We start from the raw sequence: 21394 nt of genomic DNA on the forward strand, positions 1-21394 counted from the left end.
TTTTATGTGTCTGGTGTATTTTTAATTCACATTTTTGAAATACTGATTTTATTATTGATGTACAGTGGGACTTACCACGTTAATCATATAAAGGCGTAGGAGACAATCTTGGCGACGAACTGTAAGGCAGCGTGCCTTTTCTAAGCGGATGAGGAGCAGAGGGGGAGGGGGGGGGATTGAGGAGATTTAGCTCACTTCGGCATAGTGAGATAATTTAATGTGTTCTATTTTCACCAAAGCAATCGTAATAAGAAACATCACCTAAAATTATTTAATTAATGCCTCTTTAATTAAAGTTAATTAATTATTGTGCATTGGATGCAGGCAATATTTGTGCTGATAATAACAGGAGTAGGGCTAAGGATTCAATTTTACCAAAGACTTAGACATATGTATGCTGAAATGCAAAATCCCACCTGTAATTAATGGACCACCGGCACAACTCCCGCCTGTAATTAATGAGGCACCTCCCCCTCCAGCCCCACTAAGGCGTTCAAACAGGTTGAGAAATAAGCCGGACCATTATCATGACCAAATGTAAAAATAAAATGTTCACCTGTTATGTAGTATCTTGTGATACATTTGCAAAATGCTGACATTTGCAACTTTATCAGCTAGCACTTTAAGTCAAAGTACTATGGAATTGTCAGCATAGTACAACGATGACTCTGACATTAACAAGTTTCCATGCAAAATGTCATGGTAGATTCCAACTAACATTTTGCTGAAGTTAGAGTTATCTGTAATGCTTGAAAGTCCCCATTTCCTTTCTACACTCTGAATCGACTGTGCATGGTATTTGTCTACAGTCTACCAATTTGATTTTTGGCATTTTTTCCAATTCCTTGGCAATTTCAATAGCAAGATCCATTTTTAAAGTTGAAGTATAGTTCCCTTTTGTGATCTGTAAAGGGGAGGGGTAGGGTATTTATACCAAAATCAAGCTCAGTGAACATTCACTGAAAGATTTAAATGAAATGTAGAAATTAGAAAGTTAAAATTGATTATTTTAGATCTTTTTTTGAAAATGTTTTAAACTGTGATGTTAAATTCCATATGAAAATGAAAAGTTGGTCTATATGTTTGGTTTTAATACATAGGTGATGTTTGTTTTTTATATATACTTATATTAATTTTGATTCTTTTAATAAAAAAAGAACACATTAACTGAACTATTTCATGCATATAATTTGTTGATGTTTGTGAACATTTAAATGACAGACTTTTTTAATATAGCATGTTAATAGGAGTCTTTCTACTTTATTTACAAAGATAATGGTGCTTTTCATTGCTCTTTTTATTTCATTTACAAAAATCATGGTGCTTTTCATTATCCAATATTGACATTTTAAAAATCGCTCAGGCAAATAGTTTTTTTTCATTTTGATATATTAAAGTCAAGTTATATTTGCATCTATAGCAGATGTATTAAACAGTGTATTCACTTTATTTTAATTCGATTGTTATTTATCACATTAACTTCACATATATAAAGTATTTTCCATCCAATCTTAATTCTTTAATCAAACTGAATCGATATAACGTTGTCTTTTGCTCAGGTTTGTGTCCCGTTAAATTTATTTGAAATTCCGTCCACAATTCCATTTACCTTTACAATTAGCTTTGTTGTTTCATATTTTTCATGATGTAAATTTTCTTGATAAAATAATGTTTTTAATTTTCGGTCTGTGCGTCTGCCCCGCTTCAGGTTTAAGGTTTTGAACAAGATAGTTTTTGATGAAGTTGAAGTCCAATCAAATTGACACTTAGTACACATGTTCCCTATGATATGATCTTTCTAATTTTAATGCCCAATTAGAGTTTTGATCCCAATTTCACGGTCCACTGAACATAGAAACTGATAGTGCGAGTGGGGCATCCGTGTACTATAGACACATTCTTGTTTAGTTTATTTCAAAATATCATCATTAACCTTTTTCAATGTTTTTCATCTCATTGTTTTATGTTTTATGCTCCTTTTAAGTTTTATGTGTTATACTCCTTTTAAAATTTGACTTAAATCAACATTCCAATCTTGGTTGTAATTTCATGTTCTAAATAAAATCAGTATTGCTTAGATAAGTTTTATATATTTTTACAATAAATATTTTCTAATGGTTGTGTTAGTGATATATATATTCAGCAGTTAGCTGATTTGTTAATTTTATGTAAAATTGTTATTGAAATGCTATTGTTGTTTCATATTTTTATGGGTAATGCCATGTCAATTTTCTTGATTGATATATATAAGTTTTTCTTTTTTTTTCTATTTTCTTTAATCAGTATTATAACTTTGATTACAACATCTGTTTTTTTTGTTGTTTTTTTTCTCACACTGTGTCTTGTGAGTTTTTTTCCTGTCTTTTTTAATAAAACTATATTCGTTTAACCGGCACCAGTTTGGTTTGGTTTTGTTTTGTTTTTTTTCATCCTAATTTTTTTTTACTTAAATCATTATTCCAATCATGGTTGTACTTTCTAGTCAATGTAATTTAAAATAAGTATCACTCAGATAAGTTTTATATATTTTTACAATTAATATTTTCTAATGATTGTGTTTGATATATATATATATTCATCAGTTAGCTGATTTGTTACTAAATTGTTATTTGATTTAATGTTATTGTTGTTTTATATTTTGATGAGAAATATTATGTCAATTTTCTTGTTCCCTCTATATGTTATATATGGTAAACACAATATTTCTAAAATCCTAGTAATTTTAAAATGTCTCAGTAAATGTTATTTTGGAATATGATTTCAATTAACCACTTAAATACTTTAATTGTATCAGGATATATTTTTACATGAATATTTTCTGCTGATAATGTTGAATGATGTGTTTGTATGTATATATACAGCAGTTAGCTGATTTGATATTATGATATTAAAGTTGTTATTTGAAAAGAATCTTTTTATTATCTTAAAAAATCTAGAAATAATTTGTTCATAAGTTTGTTTCTGTTTAAAAACATCAGGAGAAAATCTTCTACACCTCGATTTTATCATATTGAATGGACAACCTTGTGACCTTTAGCTAGCCATTTAAAACCAAGAGAAGGTTTACTGGACTGACCATTTAAAACCCAATGGTTATTCACTGAACTGATAAAATCACAAGCAATCCATTTGTGTAAATGGACAATAAACAGACACTATACAATGCTAATACAACACAGCGTTATTGATGAAAGAAATCACAAATCTGATGGATTGCTCTAAATAAGTGCTTTAGAGATAGAACTATCAATGTGTGGTATGAGTTTCTTAAGGTATTGCCATTGTCTTGTATTGAAATAATGTCCTTTGATTGTTCGTTGTCTACTGATAAATTGTCTATAATCAACCCGTACTTCTCTCTGATACAGACACACTGTCGCCTTATTGTTGAATATAGTCGCATATGGATGAATTGTATTTTTTTATATAGTATCTACTGGGTGGTTGGTTAATCTAATACAATCCGTAGAATGTTGTATCTTATTTGATCCACAAACATGTAGATTGTTAGTAATGGCTAGTGTTACACTTGTCATTGAAGGGATGACGATAATCCCCAACACGTTCATCATGTCTAAGTGAAAGTCATAATTCGCATACAGAGAACTTAAACTAGACCTCAGTCTTGAAGTTCTAAATGTTATGCCTGCAACATTATGGCCCCTTAGTGAATCAATATCTTCAACAGAGTCTATTCTTGGAATCATGTCTATATACTTTGCATTCAAACTAGTCATATGCTTAGCTTGGGAGTTGTTGCAAATATAATAAGTGGAAAATTATTTCTTTTCTTTTGTATTGCTACATTCTACTATCATTTTGCTCATACCTAACAACCACATTCTCGCGACATTGTACATTCACCAAAACATTACAAAATGTACAAGTTATCAGTCCAGGAAGAGATTTTCAAGACAATTGTTTTAAGATAATATTTTATTCAATGCCGAAAGTAACAAATAGAGAAAGTATTTTATATAATTTTTTTTATATAAGTGATAAATACTTTATATATGAATACATGTACAACACTCTGTAAAAAATAAATTATAGTAAAAAAAATATCAAAGTATGATGGTTTTCACAATAATCATACTGGATGATTATGCTTTCGTGTAAACAAGATCTGATATGTTGCATTCCGTGGTTGTTGTTGGTTGCTGTCTTTCATATTTAAATCAGGGCATAAGTTTTCTCCATAGAATTGTTCCACATATTGTCATGCTAGAGGTATTTTTGTAGCATTAGTTGCCTAACAATCAGCCGCATTTGTGATCAATAAAAAAAAAACCTAAATGCAGCAAATATGGTGTGGAGGTCTTTTACCAGGCATCAGAAAAAGATATGATAGCAAACCACAAGGTTATATGAATGTAAGACTCCTCTGGTTACCTCTTTAAGGACAGGGATACAGTTTCAAATCAATATGGATTATAAGATATATATATTTAATCTCAATCAGCTGATTAGTTTTAACAGTTGCTCTGGTGACATCACAGGTAGAGAACAAGTATAATTTTCACATACATACGCTGTAGCTTTACCGTCTTTTTTAGTTAGAGTTTGTAGAATGTCTAGTTTTGATTTTAGAAAACTATCATTTTGTCCATCACTTATTATCAGTACTTTGTTAGGAATAAACTGACTGTTTAAACAGTCAATCAAGGCTGTCAGATCTTCAGAACCAGGATCACCAACAAGTATTATCTGAAATTGAATAATTAGAAAATCAAAATGGAATCTTCTATCCAGAATTATCCAAGTCTAATCTTAAATTTTTTATAAAATCAATTTCATATTGTATAAAAATCAGAACTAAGATTTCTAACTAGCCTTATTTGAATATCTATAATAAAATGTCATATAAAAAATATCTGGTCAAAAACTGTTAAGATTATTTATAATTAAAACATCTAAATAGTGAAGACATTTTATCTGGCTAGTCTTAGAACCATTATCTAACACAATCTGATTTTATCATAAAAACAAATAATATATCTGTAAATATATAAATGATCAAAACAAACAGAAGACAATTTCTACTTTGTTTAGCTTATTTATACTGTTCCTGACTTGTTTTAAAGGGGGGTAACTTCATATGAGCGGCTGAAACATCTGGTACCGGACTTTTTTCCTATATTTAGAATATCAAAAATACATAACCTATATATATTTTTGTATAAAAGATATATCTATAGCTATCATGTTTATACTATTTCAGGGACAGATAAAAAGGTTTGACAAATATCAGAAGCATATACGAAAGTGGTTTTAATCGCATTTGTGCAAAACATGGACATTTGATTAGTTCTAGAAACTAGTTTCATTAGCAACCTTGTCATACATTTCATCTTGATTTCTCCACCTTAACATATATCTTAATTTTTGTAAATAGTTCTTGAAAAGGCAAATTACACCTCATACTTCAAGTTTTGTAAACTGCTCTGAGAAATGCATACTATATACCAATTCAACATAGTTAAACTACATTCTAATTTCTCAACCTTTCCTGATCACAAAAGACAAACTAACCTGTTTTGTTGTTGACAGAGAAAATAACAGTCCAGAAACCATCTCTGGTACAGCAAGAGGAATTTTCATCAAACGTTCATTAAATACAGTCAATATCTTATTAGCTTTCTCTACGTATTCTGGTTTATCAATGAAGTTTGAAAGTCTGAGTAAGTTACTCACAGCTACTGAGTTTGAACAAGGCTCTGCTCCATCTTGATCTGTGAATATATGCAATTAGAATTCAATTTAGTTTAATTTAATTAATAATAATAGTAATTACCCCCAGCCCTAACTCATAGTGTGTGTGATATATTAGAACAATCCCCTTGTCTGTCTGTCTGTCTGTTTGTACATCCCTAACTGCCATAACATTTCATTCAGCTTCTGTTTTATGGAATGATTTGATATTTGATAGGAACTTTATAATATCTTGTTGTATCCTGTAGGTTATTTTCAGGTCTGCTAGGCAGTAACTTTCTGTTTGACTGACATTTTATTGTACCACCTTGCACAACACCACTTGCAACTTCTTGTTGTTTTTAGATGTCAATTTTATTTCACTTGAGTTTTTGGGTTGCTTTATCAAAGGCCTTTTGTCATACATCTCTATTAATTCATATCTCATTGTAAACAATGACAATGTTTACTCTGTATGTAACTTGTTTGGTTGCTGTCTAATTGACTAACACCTCATAACTTCTTTCATTCATACCAAGATCCTGTATCACTTAACTAGGAAGATAATATAAAAATCAAACGTTTTTAAAGAACTGTCATCTAAAAGCAAAATCATTATTTAATTAATCTCTTGATAGTTCAATATTTTTAGAACATTTATATGTTTAAAGCATGCCTCCTTATCAAGATTATGAACTTGTAATGTTTGTCACTGGACAAGTCGTTTATCATAAGTTGTGCCATGCATTTTCAATTCTTTTATGTGTTTGAACTTTATACCACATTTTCATGTACTTAGTCTGTAAATTTAACCACTATATAAAGGTCACCAGGTGAGAAAGTGCAAATATTTTCAAAAGAGAAATTACTTTGTTTTTCACATACCTTCTTTAAGTCTGAGTACAAGGGATGAATCATTACTGACACTGTTAAAATATCCTCCATCTTCTGTATCCCAGAATAACTGGTCTTGTTTTTGTTGTAGTGAATCTGCCCAGGAAATCCATTTGTCATTAAAACTGGCTTCAAATAAATCTAACAGACCTCGAATCATAAAGGTGTAGTCATCAACAAAACCATGTATCACTGTCTGCCTGAACAAAAAGGGGGGTTTATGATTAGGGTGTGTAGCTGTATGCACACTATCTGTCAATGTCTGACCAAAAACAGGACTATGTAAATAATCAAAGCATCTTCGCTGATCCAGCCAAACTGCTTGAACATGAACACATGTAAATTTTCACATTAAATTATTTTATTCTGTTTTAAACTGTTTTATTCAAAGCAGCAGTTGTTGGAAGATCTGTTTTAATTGAAAGGGATAAATAAATTATTGGAAACGAATAAACATGCAACTTGGTTAAAATGACTTACTAAAGTAGATCCAATTCTAGCAGAGTTGTGTTGTTTGAAATGTAGAGCTTCATTTGTATTACTTTTAAGTCACTTTCTTTATTACTACACTATAAAACAAGAATATGTGTCCATATAGGACACCATGCCCCTATAGCACTATCTTATGTCTATTTTCAGTAAACCCTGAAATCAGGGTCAAAATCATAATTTGTTACATAGTCATTGAATCTATAAAGGTTAACTAAAATATTGTACTATAAAGTTTCAATAAACCAAAACTTGTTGGTAGACTACCTTAACCAAAAACTTTAATCTGAGAATCTACTTATTTCACACTATCACATTTGTATGTTCAGTGAAACACACTATCACATTTGTATGTTCAGTGAAACACACTATCACATTTGTATGTTCAGTGAAACACACTATCACATTTGTATAGTGAAACACACTATCACATTTGTATGTTCAGTGAAACACACTGTCACATTTGTATGTTCAGTGAAACACACTGTCACATTTGTATGTTCAGTGAAACACACTATCACATTTGTATGTTCAGTGAACTTCTCAATGGGGGTCAAAACCAAAATTTGGTATGTAATTTCAAAAATAAAAATCAATAGAAGATGTGTATTTAGTTTCAAGTTAATGTAACAACACCTTCATGGTCAACTACCTTAACCAAAAGCTTTAACCTGATATGGACAGGTGAACATACACAGTAAAAACTATAGGACTCCTGCACTCTGATTGCAGTACCCTAATAATAAACATTTATCATTTTAAATTCAATGAGGTAAACGTTTTTATTAACAGATATTCATTGCATTTCTTCAGTAAAGAATGCATAAATTTTAAAACAAATTTAAATCAATGAATTTAATCAATGCTATTGAATTAATTAACACTGGTTACTTAGTACAAAATGTCTATGTATGGATTTTAAATGCATCTTTTTTGCTTTAGGGCCATTAATCATCTGTCAGCTAGGGCGTGCATTTCATCCTCAGAATACAGTTTCTGGTCATTGTATACAAACAGGCAAAATAAAGTACAAAAACTCAACCATAAAGACAACGACCTTTAACAAGGTTTCAGACTTGGGACAGGACACTTGCATGAGGCAAGTCCAAAAAGTGTCTAACTACTCAATCTTCATATTCAAATTTCTCTTCTGACTTAATTAGCTTGGGACAGGAACATTAACATGAGAAAGGTTAAATTAGATTTGGGAGTACAAGGCCCTTAGAACAAAATTTTTCTTCCATGACTAACTCCTTAAGGTTAATTTTCTTTAGTGTTCCAAGAATAAATTTGTAAGTTATATGGAGAATGGCTTGGTGTGATATTTCTTAAAATGGTCCTTGAGTGACTGTAATCCTATAGCTCCCAGTATAATAACTATTAACACTAACCCTTAAAAGACCAACTGCCATTATGTATATGTGTACTAAATATCTTTATATGAATATAGATACTAGTACGGTACCAGTTACTGTCAGAAATTCGTAGTTTTTTCAAATATTTTTTTTACAGGAACTCTTGTTGAAAATATTCTTTTACCATAAAAAGGGTCACCAAAAGTTAGGTTGAATGCCATGCACTATATCTTTAAATCATCTAATAAAGGACGAAAATAGGTATACTAGTGTGCCGATTTGGCCTTGAAATTTTATGGTTACAAAGACCAGTTCCCATCATTTAAGAATTTACTCATTAAATGATAGATATTTACCACTGTTTATGAGTATTTATGTCATATAATGCTTTTCTGTAGTAAGAGGAGAAGGTTCTTTGCTTAATTAACCAAGCACATAGTCATTTGGTCTGTATATTGTTAATCTTTTCTTCCTTTTGCAAAGTCTGAACTGATCATAAATTATGTCACTTGAGATCAACAAAATATATTGTATTGACAGAGAGCAAAAAAATATGATTTTCAAAAATTTTTAAATCTGTACTTATTCTTATGAAAGAAATTTGTGTTCTTAAGCAAGCTTTGATAGATTATGTAATTGAAAACAGTAACTTTTCTAACATCGTGGACACCATTAAGTAATGATGTCATGTCCCCGCACCTGTATCTTTCCATAATGTGTTATAAAAATTGAAAAACTCAGAATTTCATTATCTTAATGGGATCAAACAAAACAAAATTTTTAAATATGAAGCAAAAATATGTGTCTGCCGATAATTCATGCAACGCATCCGTTATAACAAAAAATGTCTTGTGACGTTAACTGGTAACTGACGGTAACTGGTCTCCTACCAGTACCATTCAAAGACAAATAGTCTTCTGTATATCAGCTATATAAACTGTTTGTATAAGTATACCTACCCTTGGACGACATCCTTCCCTTCTGTGTAACAGCTACGTAATAAGACATTGGTATCTGCTTTGTATAAGTATACCTACCCTTGGACGACATCCTTCCCTTCTGTGTAACAGCTACGTAATAAGACATTGGTATCTGCTTTGTATAAGTATACCTACCCTTGGACGACATCCTTCCCTTCTGTGTAACAGCTACGTAATAAGACATTGGTATCTGCTTTGTATCAGTATACCTACCCTTGGACGACATCCTTCCCTTCTGTGTAACAGCTACGTAATAAGACATTGGTATCTGCTTTGTATAAATATACCTACCCTTGGACGACATCCTTCCCTTCTGTGTAACAGCTACGTAATAAGACATTGGTATCTGCTTTGTATAAGTATACCTACCCTTGGACGACATCCTTCCCTTCTGTGTAACAGCTACGTAATAAGACATTGGTATCTGCTTTGTATAAATATACCTACCCTTGGACGACATCCTTCCCTTCTGTGTAACAGCTACGTAATAAGACATTGGTATCTGCTTTGTATAAGTATACCTACCCTTGGACGACATCCTTCCCTTCTGTGTAACAGCTACGTAATAAGACATTGGTATCTGCTTTGTATAAATATACCTACCCTTGGACGACATCCTTCCCTTCTGTGTAACAGCTACGTAATAAGACATTGGTATCTGCTTTGTATAAATATACCTACCCTTGGACGACATCCTTCCCTTCTGTGTAACAGCTACGTAATAAGACATTGGTATCTGCTTTGTATAAGTATACCTACCCTTGGACGACATCCTTCCCTTCTGTGTAACAGCTACGTAATAAGACATTGGTATCTGCTTTGTATAAATATACCTACCCTTGGACGACATCCTTCCCTTCTGTGTAACAGCTACGTAATAAGACATTGGTATCTGCTTTGTATAAATATACCTACCCTTGGACGACATCCTTCCCTTCTGTGTAACAGCTACGTAATAAGACATTGGTATCTGCTTTGTATCAGTATACCTACCCTTGGACGACATCCTTCCCTTCTGTGTAACAGCTACGTAATAAGACATTGGTATCTGCTTTGTATCAGTATACCTACCCTTGGACGACATCCTTCCCTTCTGTGTAACAGCTACGTAATAAGACATTGGTATCTGCTTTGTATAAATATACCTACCCTTGGACGACATCCTTCCCTTCTGTGTAACAGCTACGTAATAAGACATTGGTATCTGCTTTGTATAAGTATACCTACCCTTGGACGACATCCTTCCCTTCTGTGTAACAGCTACGTAATAAGACATTGGTATCTGCTTTGTATAAGTATACCTACCCTTGGACGACATCCTTCCCTTCTGTGTAACAGCTACGTAATAAGACATTGGTATCTGCTTTGTATAAGTATACCTACCCTTGGACGACATCCTTCCCTTCTGTGTAACAGCTACGTAATAAGACATTGGTATCTGCTTTGTATAAGTATACCTACCCTTGGACGACATCCTTCCCTTCTGTGTAACAGCTACGTAATAAGACATTGGTATCTGCTTTGTATAAGTATACCTACCCTTGGACGACATCCTTCCCTTCTGTGTAACAGCTACGTAATAAGACATTGGTATCTGCTTTGTATAAATATACCTACCCTTGGACGACATCCTTCCCTTCTGTGTAACAGCTACGTAATAAGACATTGGTATCTGCTTTGTATAAGTATACCTACCCTTGGACGACATCCTTCCCTTCTGTGTAACAGCTACGTAATAAGACATTGGTATCTGCTTTGTATCAGTATACCTACCCTTGGACGACATCCTTCCCTTCTGTGTAACAGCTACGTAATAAGACATTGGTATCTGCTTTGTATAAATATACCTACCCTTGGACGACATCCTTCCCTTCTGTGTAACAGCTACGTAATAAGACATTGGTATCTGCTTTGTATAAGTATACCTACCCTTGGACGACATCCTTCCCTTCTGTGTAACAGCTACGTAATAAGACATTGGTATCTGCTTTGTATAAGTATACCTACCCTTGGACGACATCCTTCCCTTCTGTGTAACAGCTACGTAATAAGACATTGGTATCTGCTTTGTATAAGTATACCTACCCTTGGACGACATCCTTCCCTTCTGTGTAACAGCTACGTAATAAGACATTGGTATCTGCTTTGTATAAGTATACCTACCCTTGGACGACATCCTTCTCTTCTGTGTAACAGCTACGTAATAAGACATTGGTATCTGCTTTGTATAAGTATACCTACCCTTGGACGACATCCTTCCCTTCTGTGTAACAGCTACGTAATAAGACATTGGTATCTGCTTTGTATAAGTATACCTACCCTTGGACGACATCCTTCCCTTCTGTGTAACAGCTACGTAATAAGACATTGGTATCTGCTTTGTATAAGTATACCTACCCTTGGACGACATCCTTCCCTTCTGTGTAACAGCTACGTAATAAGACATTGGTATCTGCTTTGTATAAATATACCTACCCTTGGACGACATCCTTCCCTTCTGTGTAACAGCTGCGTAATAAGACATTGGTATCTGCTTTGTATAAGTATACCTACCCTTGGACGACATCCTTCCCTTCTGTGTAACAGCTACGTAATAAGACATTGGTATCTGCTTTGTATAAATATACCTACCCTTGGACGACATCCTTCCCTTCTGTGTAACAGCTACGTAATAAGACATTGGTATCTGCTTTGTATAAGTATACCTACCCTTGGACGACATCCTTCCCTTCTGTGTAACAGCTACGTAATAAGACATTGGTATCTGCTTTGTATAAATATACCTACCCTTGGACGACATCCTTCCCTTCTGTGTAACAGCTACGTAATAAGACATTGGTATCTGCTTTGTATAAGTATTTCTGTATAAAAGAAGCAGCAACTTCTGCTTTGGCCACAAAATCTGTGTTAGGCAACACAGACCCTGCCTTTGCTAAACCAGAGATTACTAATCCTAGAAAATAAAAAGTTAAATATTTAAGTTTCTGGACAATATTGACTCTGCTTAGAAAAATAAAGTATAAATTTTCTCTCTAATTGATGTATTCTTTGAAAAGGATGTAATAATGTTAACAAGAATAAAACTTCAAAAAGGGCAGCAAGGTACTATCTGCTGCATATCCTTTAAAAATCCAACCTGCCCCATATTTTAACGACTTTTGAAGATGAAATTTGAAAATAGAATAAAATAATGTAAATATTTACTGCTTTATTATCATATACAGAAGGACACATGGATGTAATTAGCTCAAAAGTTTAAACTTTAAACTTATGAAGAACAACAGGAGTTAACAAAAATGTTAGACAGTACAACTGACAACGTCAACCACCAAAATCTGACAACATCAACCACCAACACCTGACACCAACCACCAAAACCTGACTACATTGGATATATTAATGTACAAACACTGCTCAAAAACTAACTTAACACATGGTCTAGATAGTCTGACGGACTTTTATAGTTTGTTCTTATGTTGTGGTCTTACACCAGATACCAAGAGGATGGCCACTTATTTGAACAAGGAATATAAAGATAAATAGTACAAAAGAAATATTTATATTTATTACAAAATTGAACATACCATTCCATGCAGATAGGATCTTAGTATCAAGATGTGGTTTTGGTCGCTTTAGTCTGACTTCATATAAAATTTGACGGCACTGCTCCAATATCTGCTTAGTCTTATCAACTCCCATTGTAAACTTCTCTGCAGTTTTTCCTACTGAACCTTTAACAATCAAAACATTCTGATTCTTCAGTTCATCATGAGGATCCTGAAATAAACATAGAGATAATATGAACATCATCTAAAATTTATAAATCAAAGTATGGCTATTCTTTCTTTATTTCATTTAATGATAAGGATACTGAATCAAAGTGCTAATGCACTGAAAAGGCAGTTATTACCTACAGGATTAATGATTTTATAGCCCGGATTGATTATAATCAAACATATTACTTTTCAGGAAAGGCTAACAACATCAGATATTTAGACATTTGTCAATTATTATGGCATGGAAATGATAATTCTACATTGCATTTCCAAAGAACATATTATTCATGTTATTGTATGAGTATATTAATGCACAAATATCTTTTAATATAAAATTTTACAGTCTACAGAGCAACTTAGGATTGTCTTTTTCTACAAACAAATTGATTTTTTTTAATTTATATTCAACAAAGTGCAATTGAATTTTTAGGGTCAATTTTGGTTTTCGTCATTTGTGGTTATTCACATCTCGAGTTTAAAAAAAAAACATCATTCCAGTTCATCATGATCGTTAGGTGTGAATTTATCTCAAAAACATTGAGTTATATGATGTATCTCTAAGTGTCCACTCTTTCCCAGAAAATAGTTATTCTTCACAAAATTATTCCAAGCAAAAAAGTAAATAATTCCAAGTATGATTCCAAGAAATGACCATGCCAGGTCACCAATTATTGTTTGCAATTGTCTACCTTCAACTCTGAGAAAGCCTAACACTACCATATTTTTGTTACGTCATGTATGTAATATAAAAATAAGGAGATGTGGTATGATTGCCAATGAGACAACTATCCACCCAAGTTCAAATGAAGTGGATGTAAGCAATTATAGGCAACCGTACGGCCTTCAACAATGAGAAAAACCAATACCGTATAGTCAGCTATAAAAGGCCCTGACATGAATATATGAAACAATCCAACTGAGATAACTAACGGCCTAATTTAAAACAAAACAATTTACGAAAAACAGTTATGACAGACATGAACCAAGGACAACCATGGGGTTAAACATGTTCTTGGGCGCTCAACCCTCCCCTACCCTGCGACTGTGGTGTAACAGCATAAGAACAAACTACAAAAATCAGTTGAAAATAGTTTAACCCATTTATGAGGATCCTCCCCAACCAGCTAAAGTAATCCTGATCCTTTTAACAGTTTGTGGGGTTGATATAAAGGTAATCTAAACACTGGGGAGGATGTGAATTGTCTTTGAGTCATTGTTGACCATGCTGTCAGTTCGGAACTTCTCGATCATGCTGAAGGTCCTTTAATGTTCGCATTGGAGTGTGAAATAGTGAGTATTTCTTTGCCGAGTTGAAAGTTTATTAAATGTTTTTTCGGCATCAAAAGACAAAACTTCTGATCGATTCCACTTTTCTATTAATGCTGGTATGTACCTTTAATCATCCCTGGCATGTGCCATAAACAGAAGCCGTATCGATTATTTAATATTCGATCACCTGTTGATTGTTCTATCAAACTATTATCACTTGTTAATTAGCATTGGACATGTTGGGCCATTAAATCAAATAAGTTCGATACACTCTGGTTTTTACATTTTCAATCTATAGTGGTAGAAACCAGAGTGTATCGAATTTTTCACATGTCAATTTTGGCACTGTTAGTTTAGGATTTAAAAAAACAACTTTTATTGGACCTAATTGATCAAAATTGTCTACCTGACAATGGGTCTGACATGATAATTATGTCGGAAGGTCAGATGATTTTACAACAGCTTTGGTTTTCGATTAATTCCTGATGGACATTGATAGTTTAGGCGGATTTAGGCAATATTCAACGAACCAAATGTTCTGATGAGAAAAAGAAAAAATAATCAGATACCCGAGAAAACTGAGTTATTATTGACATGTGGCGACTAAGCATAGATCAGTCGACTTTTCATTGTTATATCAACGACTGAAACAATCTTAAAAGCAGCTAAAGATTAAAATACCACTTGAAATAAACCCGAACTATTTCACACGGATTTTAAGTAATATCAGTATGTCAATCAGTTGACTGCTCATAATGCAAAATGCAACAGTCTATCGTAAATTTTGAAAACTTACAAAAAACACCGTTCAATTCTTTACTTCACAATGTCAATGAATTACAATAAAAACACAGAATATCACAAATAGAAGGAGAAAGAATTCCACTTTTCGGAATTTCAATGGTGACATATTTACCCCCCACATAGAAACAAAATGGCTATTGTCTGATACCATTAAAGGCATTAAGGCACTGCCTTTATAAAAGGAGAGAAAAAATACAGTGCATAAGATACACATGTAACATGTCAAAAATTACATTATTTATTTTTGAGTTATCTTTTTTTGTGTGGAGTTCAGTAAATGAAGTGAAATTTGGAAATTAAATAAAGTTGAAAAAAAAGAAAAGATAATTTTTATAATAGCATTTATACATTTTATCAAATCATATTTATGATACAGTTTGATCATTTTGCCCAAATATTAGTTAAAGGTATTTCAAAATATTATTTACTTCATTCTAGTAATTAGTGTACAGGTAATAAAATGCTTCGCTGAGCGCAGCCTGATATACGACCACAGAGGTCGAACCCTGAACAGTTGGTGCAAGTTTGGACACAATATTCATACTTGATACTGTCTGAATTTGGATTGTGATCAAATTTTTTACATAATATAGGTTTCTGACACAAAATAAATGTGGTGAATTATCTCTTGCCTTATCATTATTACTTGCTTTTATATATAAATCAGAAATTTAATAATAAAGTTTTTGGCAAATTTCCAATATACATAATTTAAAAGCAGTTTAGGTGAGATAAACAAAAAAGCTTCATCAGCAACATTTTATATTGGCAAATTTCCAATGAAGTTCATTAAACTAAAGTTATTGGCAAATTTCCAATGGAATTTATTAATAATAAAGTTTTTGGCAAATTTCCAATATTCATAATTTAAAAGCAATTTAGGTGAGATATTCAAATGAGTTTCAATTACCAACCTTACACTGCATTTTAAATTATGTTTTGTACTTAAGTAATTGTCCATTAACCTGGAAACCCTTTTCCTCCCTTTTTTGCACCTTATTCCTAAACGGTTTGAGCCATAATTCCCAAAGACAATTCTTACCATCCCTTTGTGGTATTCCAATATCCAAAATCTAAATACATGGTTAGATTCAGCATATCAAAGAACCCCAAGAATTCATTTTTTGATGAAATCAAATAAAGTTCAATTCTGGACCATTTAAACCTCAATGTGGACCAATTTGATAACCGGGCCCAAATATCAATAAACAGCTGTGCCATGAGCGCATGATATGCCCGTCGTCTTGTGTGTGAATTTTTATGCAATAAGCATAAACAGTTTCTAACATACGGCATGACATGCGAAAACCCCCCTTTTTTTTTACAAAAAACTCAATATCTCTAAAATAAAATTTTGAATCAAAACCAAAAAGTATACAGATCTTTAGATTAATATAACTAAGAAGTGTGTAAAATTTTAAGCAATAATCATAAATAGTTTTTGAGATACGGCGTGACATGTGAAAAACCCCTCCCCCTTTTTTAACAAAATACTCAATATCTCTAAAATAAAATTTTAATTCATCACCAAAAAGTATACGGATCTTAAGATTAATACAACTAAGAAGTGTGTAAAGTTTTAAGCAATAATCATAAATTGTTTTTGAGATACGGCGCGACATGTGAAATAAACAGCTGCGCCATGAGCGCATGATACGCCCTTCGTCTTGTGTGTGAATTTTTATGCAATAAGCATAAATAGTTTCTGACATACGGCGTGACATGTGAAAACCCCCTTTTTTTTTTACAAAAAACTCAATATCTCAAAAATAAAATTTTGAATCAAAACCAAAAAGTATACAGATCTTAAGATTAATATAACTAAGAAGTGTGTAAAATTTTAAGCAATAATCATAAATCGATTTTGAGATATGGCGCAACATGTGAAAACCCCCCGTTTAAAAAAAAAAAATCAATATCTCAAAAATAAAATTTTGAATCAAAACCAAAAAGTATACAGATCTTTAGATTAATATAACTAAGAAGTGTGTAAAATTTTAAGCAATAATCATGAATCGTTTTTGAGATACGGCGCGACATGTGAAAACCCCCCGTTTAAAAAAAAAAAAATCAATATCTCAAAAATAAAATTTTGAATCAAAACCAAAAAGTATACAGATCTTTAGATTAATATAACTAAGAAGTGTGTAAAACTTTAAGCAATAATCATAAATCGTTTTTGAGATACGGCGCGACATGTGAAAAAACCCTCCCCCTTTTTTTACAAAATACTCAATAACTCAAAAATAAAATTTTGAATCATCACCAAAAAGTATACAGATCTTAAGGTTAATATAAATAAGAAGTGTGTAAAGTTTTAAGCAATAATCATAAACTGTTTTTGAGATACGGCGCGACATGTGAAAAACCCCTCCCCCTTTTTTAACAAAATACTCAATATCTCTAAAATAAAATTTCGAATCATCACCAAAAAGTATACAGATCTTAAGATTAATATAACTAAGAAGTGTGTAAAGTTTTAAGCAATAATCATAAATTGTTTTTGAGATACGGCACGACATGTGAAACAAAACACACACCTGTTTTAGTAACTAAGTCCCGTAACTCAAAAAGTTTTAATCTTATTTTCACCAAAAAGTATACAGATCGTTTGACCATCATAAGAAACAACTATGTTAAGTTTCATGAAATTTGGATAAGTCATTCTCAAGTTACGGTGCGACATGTTTACGCCGGACAGACAGACAGACGGACAGACAGACGGACGGACATACACCGGACATTTGTATAACATAATACGTCCGTCAAAAATTGACGGGCGTATAAAAAAACACACACCTGTTTTAGTTACTAAGTCCTGTAACTCAAAAAGTTTTAATCTTATTTTCACCAAAAAGTATACAGATCGTTTGACCATCATTAGAAACAACTATGTTAAGTTTCATGAAATTTGGATAAGTCATTCTCATGTTACGGTGCAACATGTTTACGCCGGACAGACAGACGGATGGACGCCGGACATTTGTATACCATAATACGTCCCGTCAAAAATTTGACGGGCGTATAAAAATCTAAATACAAGGTTAGATTCAGCATATCGAAGAACCCCATATATTCAATTTTTGTTGAAATCAAACAAAGTTTAATTTTGGACCCCGATTTGGACCAACTTGAAAAATGGGCCCATAATCAAAAAACTAAGTACATGTTTAGATTCAGCATATCAAAGAACCCCAAGAATTCAATTTTTGATAAAATCAAACTAAGTTTAATTTTGGACCCTTTGGACCTTAATGTAGACCAATTTGAAAAGGGGACCAAAAATTAAGAATCTAAATACACGGTTAGATTCGGCATATCAAAGAACCCCAATAGTTCAATTTTTGATCAAATCAAACAAAGTTTAATTTTGGACCCTTTTGGCCCCTAATTCCTAAACTGTTGTGACCAAAACTCCCAAAATCAATCCCAACCTTCCTTTTGTAATCATAAACCTTGTGTTCAAATTTCATAGATTTCTATTTACTTATACTAAAGTTATTGTGCAAAAACCAAGAAAAATGCTTATTTGGGCTCTTTTTTTAGCCCCTAATTCCTAAACTGTTGGGACAAAAACTCCCAAAATCAATCCCAACCTTCCTTTTGTGGTCATAAACCTTGTGTTAAAATTTCATAGATTTCTATTAACTTATACTAGAGTTAATGTGCGAAAACCAAGAAAAATGCTGATTGGGCCCTTTTTTGGCCCCTAATTCTTAAACTGTTTCGACAAAAACTCCCAAAATCAATCCCAACCTTCCTTTTGTGGTCATAAACCTTGTGTTTAAATTTCATAGATTTCTAATAATTTATACTAAAGTTATAGTGCGAAAACCAAATGTCTTCGGACGACAACGACGACAACAACAACGACGCCAACGTCATACCAATATACGACCGCAAAAATTTTGCGGTCGTGTAAAAACTGTTCACTACATTATATTTCACTATTGATATATTACTGATCGACAGGTGTAGTTGTGTCTCAGTTTTGTGAACAAGAATATTTGAATATTTAAGGTTGGTGTATTTTGTAAATATTTATTATGATTTGGAATATGATATGTGCATGTAAATAACATTCTATATTTTTATCTGAAGTTTTGCAAATGTAAACATGATTTTGAAAATTTGGTACCATTATTTGAATTTGAAGTATAGTTTTATTGTGCCAGTTGATAGGCATTTTGAAAGACATATATACTATGAAAGATGTGTTTTATATTTTAATTATAAAAGGTTCTGATAAAGTCAGTATTGTTCACAGGTAGATCTATGTGTTTTTCCTACTAGAGGATGATATTTTGCTGTGAAATTGTCTGCCATTTCCTTATTTAGGGTATGTATATTGAATTGTAATTGTGTGCCCTTGATTGATATTATGATTATGTTTAGTTAATTTTTGACATGTTACACACAAATCAATATACAATCATCTACATAACTAATCATGTATATCTTTTGAAAGTTTCTCTTTATGAATTTAGTTTTATAGACCCTCTCAACAGCAAAAGCAATATTGAAATAAATGGGGAATGTGTCCATGGGACATAGATGATGCCCCCTGCTTGCATATAATGTTATAAAGGGGCATAACTCAAGAACGGTAAAAGTGACGTTATCCAAATTCGTACTTGATCAGAGTTTTGTGGTAATGAGCATTGTGTATAAGTTTCATAAGATTTGGTTGAAGATAACCTAAATTAGAGAACAGAAATGAAAAATTCAACAATTTTTCCATTTGTAAAGGGGCATAACTCTAGAACTGCAAAAGTGACGCAACCAAAATTCAAACATGATCTGTGTTTTGTGGTAATAAGCATTGTGTATAAGATTCATAACATTTGGTTTAGGTAAACTTAAGATAGAGAACGGAAACGAAAAATTAAGCAATTTTTCCATTTGTAAATGGGCATAACTCTAGTAAGGTAAAAGTGATGCCACCCAAATTCAAAAGTGAGCTGTGTTATGTGGTAATAAGCATTGTGTATAAGTTTCAAACATTTGGTTGAGGAAAACTAAAGTTAGAGAAGGGAAACCAATTTCGGGACGTATGGACGGACGTATAGACGGACATGGGTAAAACTTAATGCCCCCTCCACTACAGCGGGGGCATAAAAAAAAATAAGACCATGCACCTGTCTTCAAGCAACTTGAAATTTTGTTCTTTATAATTCTGTCAAAGAAAAAAAGCTGTTCCTCAATATATCTAACACCTCTCGAATGGGGATATAATAATATGGATTTTCATCTTATTAGATCATGTGACTAAGTACAGTTGCAATCAGGTATAAAGTATTTGATTCAGTGTACAGAAACCACTGAAACACTGATGGACTGACTGACTAACAACTGGAAGGACAGGTATAAAGTATTTGATTTAGCATACAGAACCACTGAAACACTGATGGACTGACTGACTGACAACCAGAAGGACAGGTATAAAGTACCGTAAATTGGGTTTATATTTTGGTTGTAGTTTTATTTTGGTTTATTTGGTGCCTCCAATGAAAGTGCCAAAATTAAACACACGAAAATAAAGCGAACACTAAAAATTGAAATGCCAATATTGCGTACTGGTACGACAATATCATAATATTAATTGTTGGGGAAAATATTTTATGTTATTATATCTTCCGTATATTTCCTACAATTCTATACATAGCCAAATCTGCAAATAAATACCTGGTATCATTTGACAACAACACTATATAATTTTTACTTAATTGTCAATTTTCTGAAATTGCTAAGAAAACACAACATGAATTTTTATTCACACATGTCATAAATATGCCAGGCTATTGCTGATTAGACGCTGTTATTGGTAATTAGAATATCAAAACTCCTTGTAATCATTTATCTTCAATTAACATGTACTGCCTGAGGTATAAGGATTAAAATTTAAATCCTTGATCGTCAATAGATTAACATGTACTGCTATAGAGATGATTAAAATTTATTTCATATGATATTTGTAAAAAATAATCTATTTAAAAAGTGATTTTAATGTTTAAGATTTTATTTCATATTTTCTTTCAGCTTTGAACCACAATACACGGACATATTTGCAATTGCATCCGTTATCCGATTCCATTATTAAGTTAACTTTGTCATGTTTCTAGTTTGAGAAATTAAA

At 32.4% G+C, this 21394-nt stretch overlaps 1 protein-coding gene across 1 annotated transcript in view; it reads right to left on the reverse strand.

The window, feature by feature from the left end:
* Positions 1–3918: 3918 nt before the first annotated feature.
* Positions 3919–21394, reverse strand: part of LOC127709206 (spermatogenesis-associated protein 20-like) — a 35965-nt gene continuing 18489 nt past the window's right edge. The window contains exons 10-14 of the mRNA XM_052214605.1: positions 12994–13186; positions 12197–12362; positions 6577–6785; positions 5533–5732; positions 3919–4707 (exon numbers count right to left, since the gene is read on the reverse strand). Of these exons, the coding sequence (XP_052070565.1) occupies positions 4459–4707; positions 5533–5732; positions 6577–6785; positions 12197–12362; positions 12994–13186 (1017 nt within the window). The 3' untranslated portion in view covers positions 3919–4458. The remainder of the gene's footprint in view (positions 4708–5532; positions 5733–6576; positions 6786–12196; positions 12363–12993; positions 13187–21394) is intronic.

Source organism: Mytilus californianus, unplaced genomic scaffold, assembly GCF_021869535.1.
Source record: "Mytilus californianus isolate M0D057914Y unplaced genomic scaffold, xbMytCali1.0.p SCAF_7, whole genome shotgun sequence".
NCBI classification, from domain to species: Eukaryota; Metazoa; Mollusca; class Bivalvia; order Mytilida; family Mytilidae; genus Mytilus; species Mytilus californianus.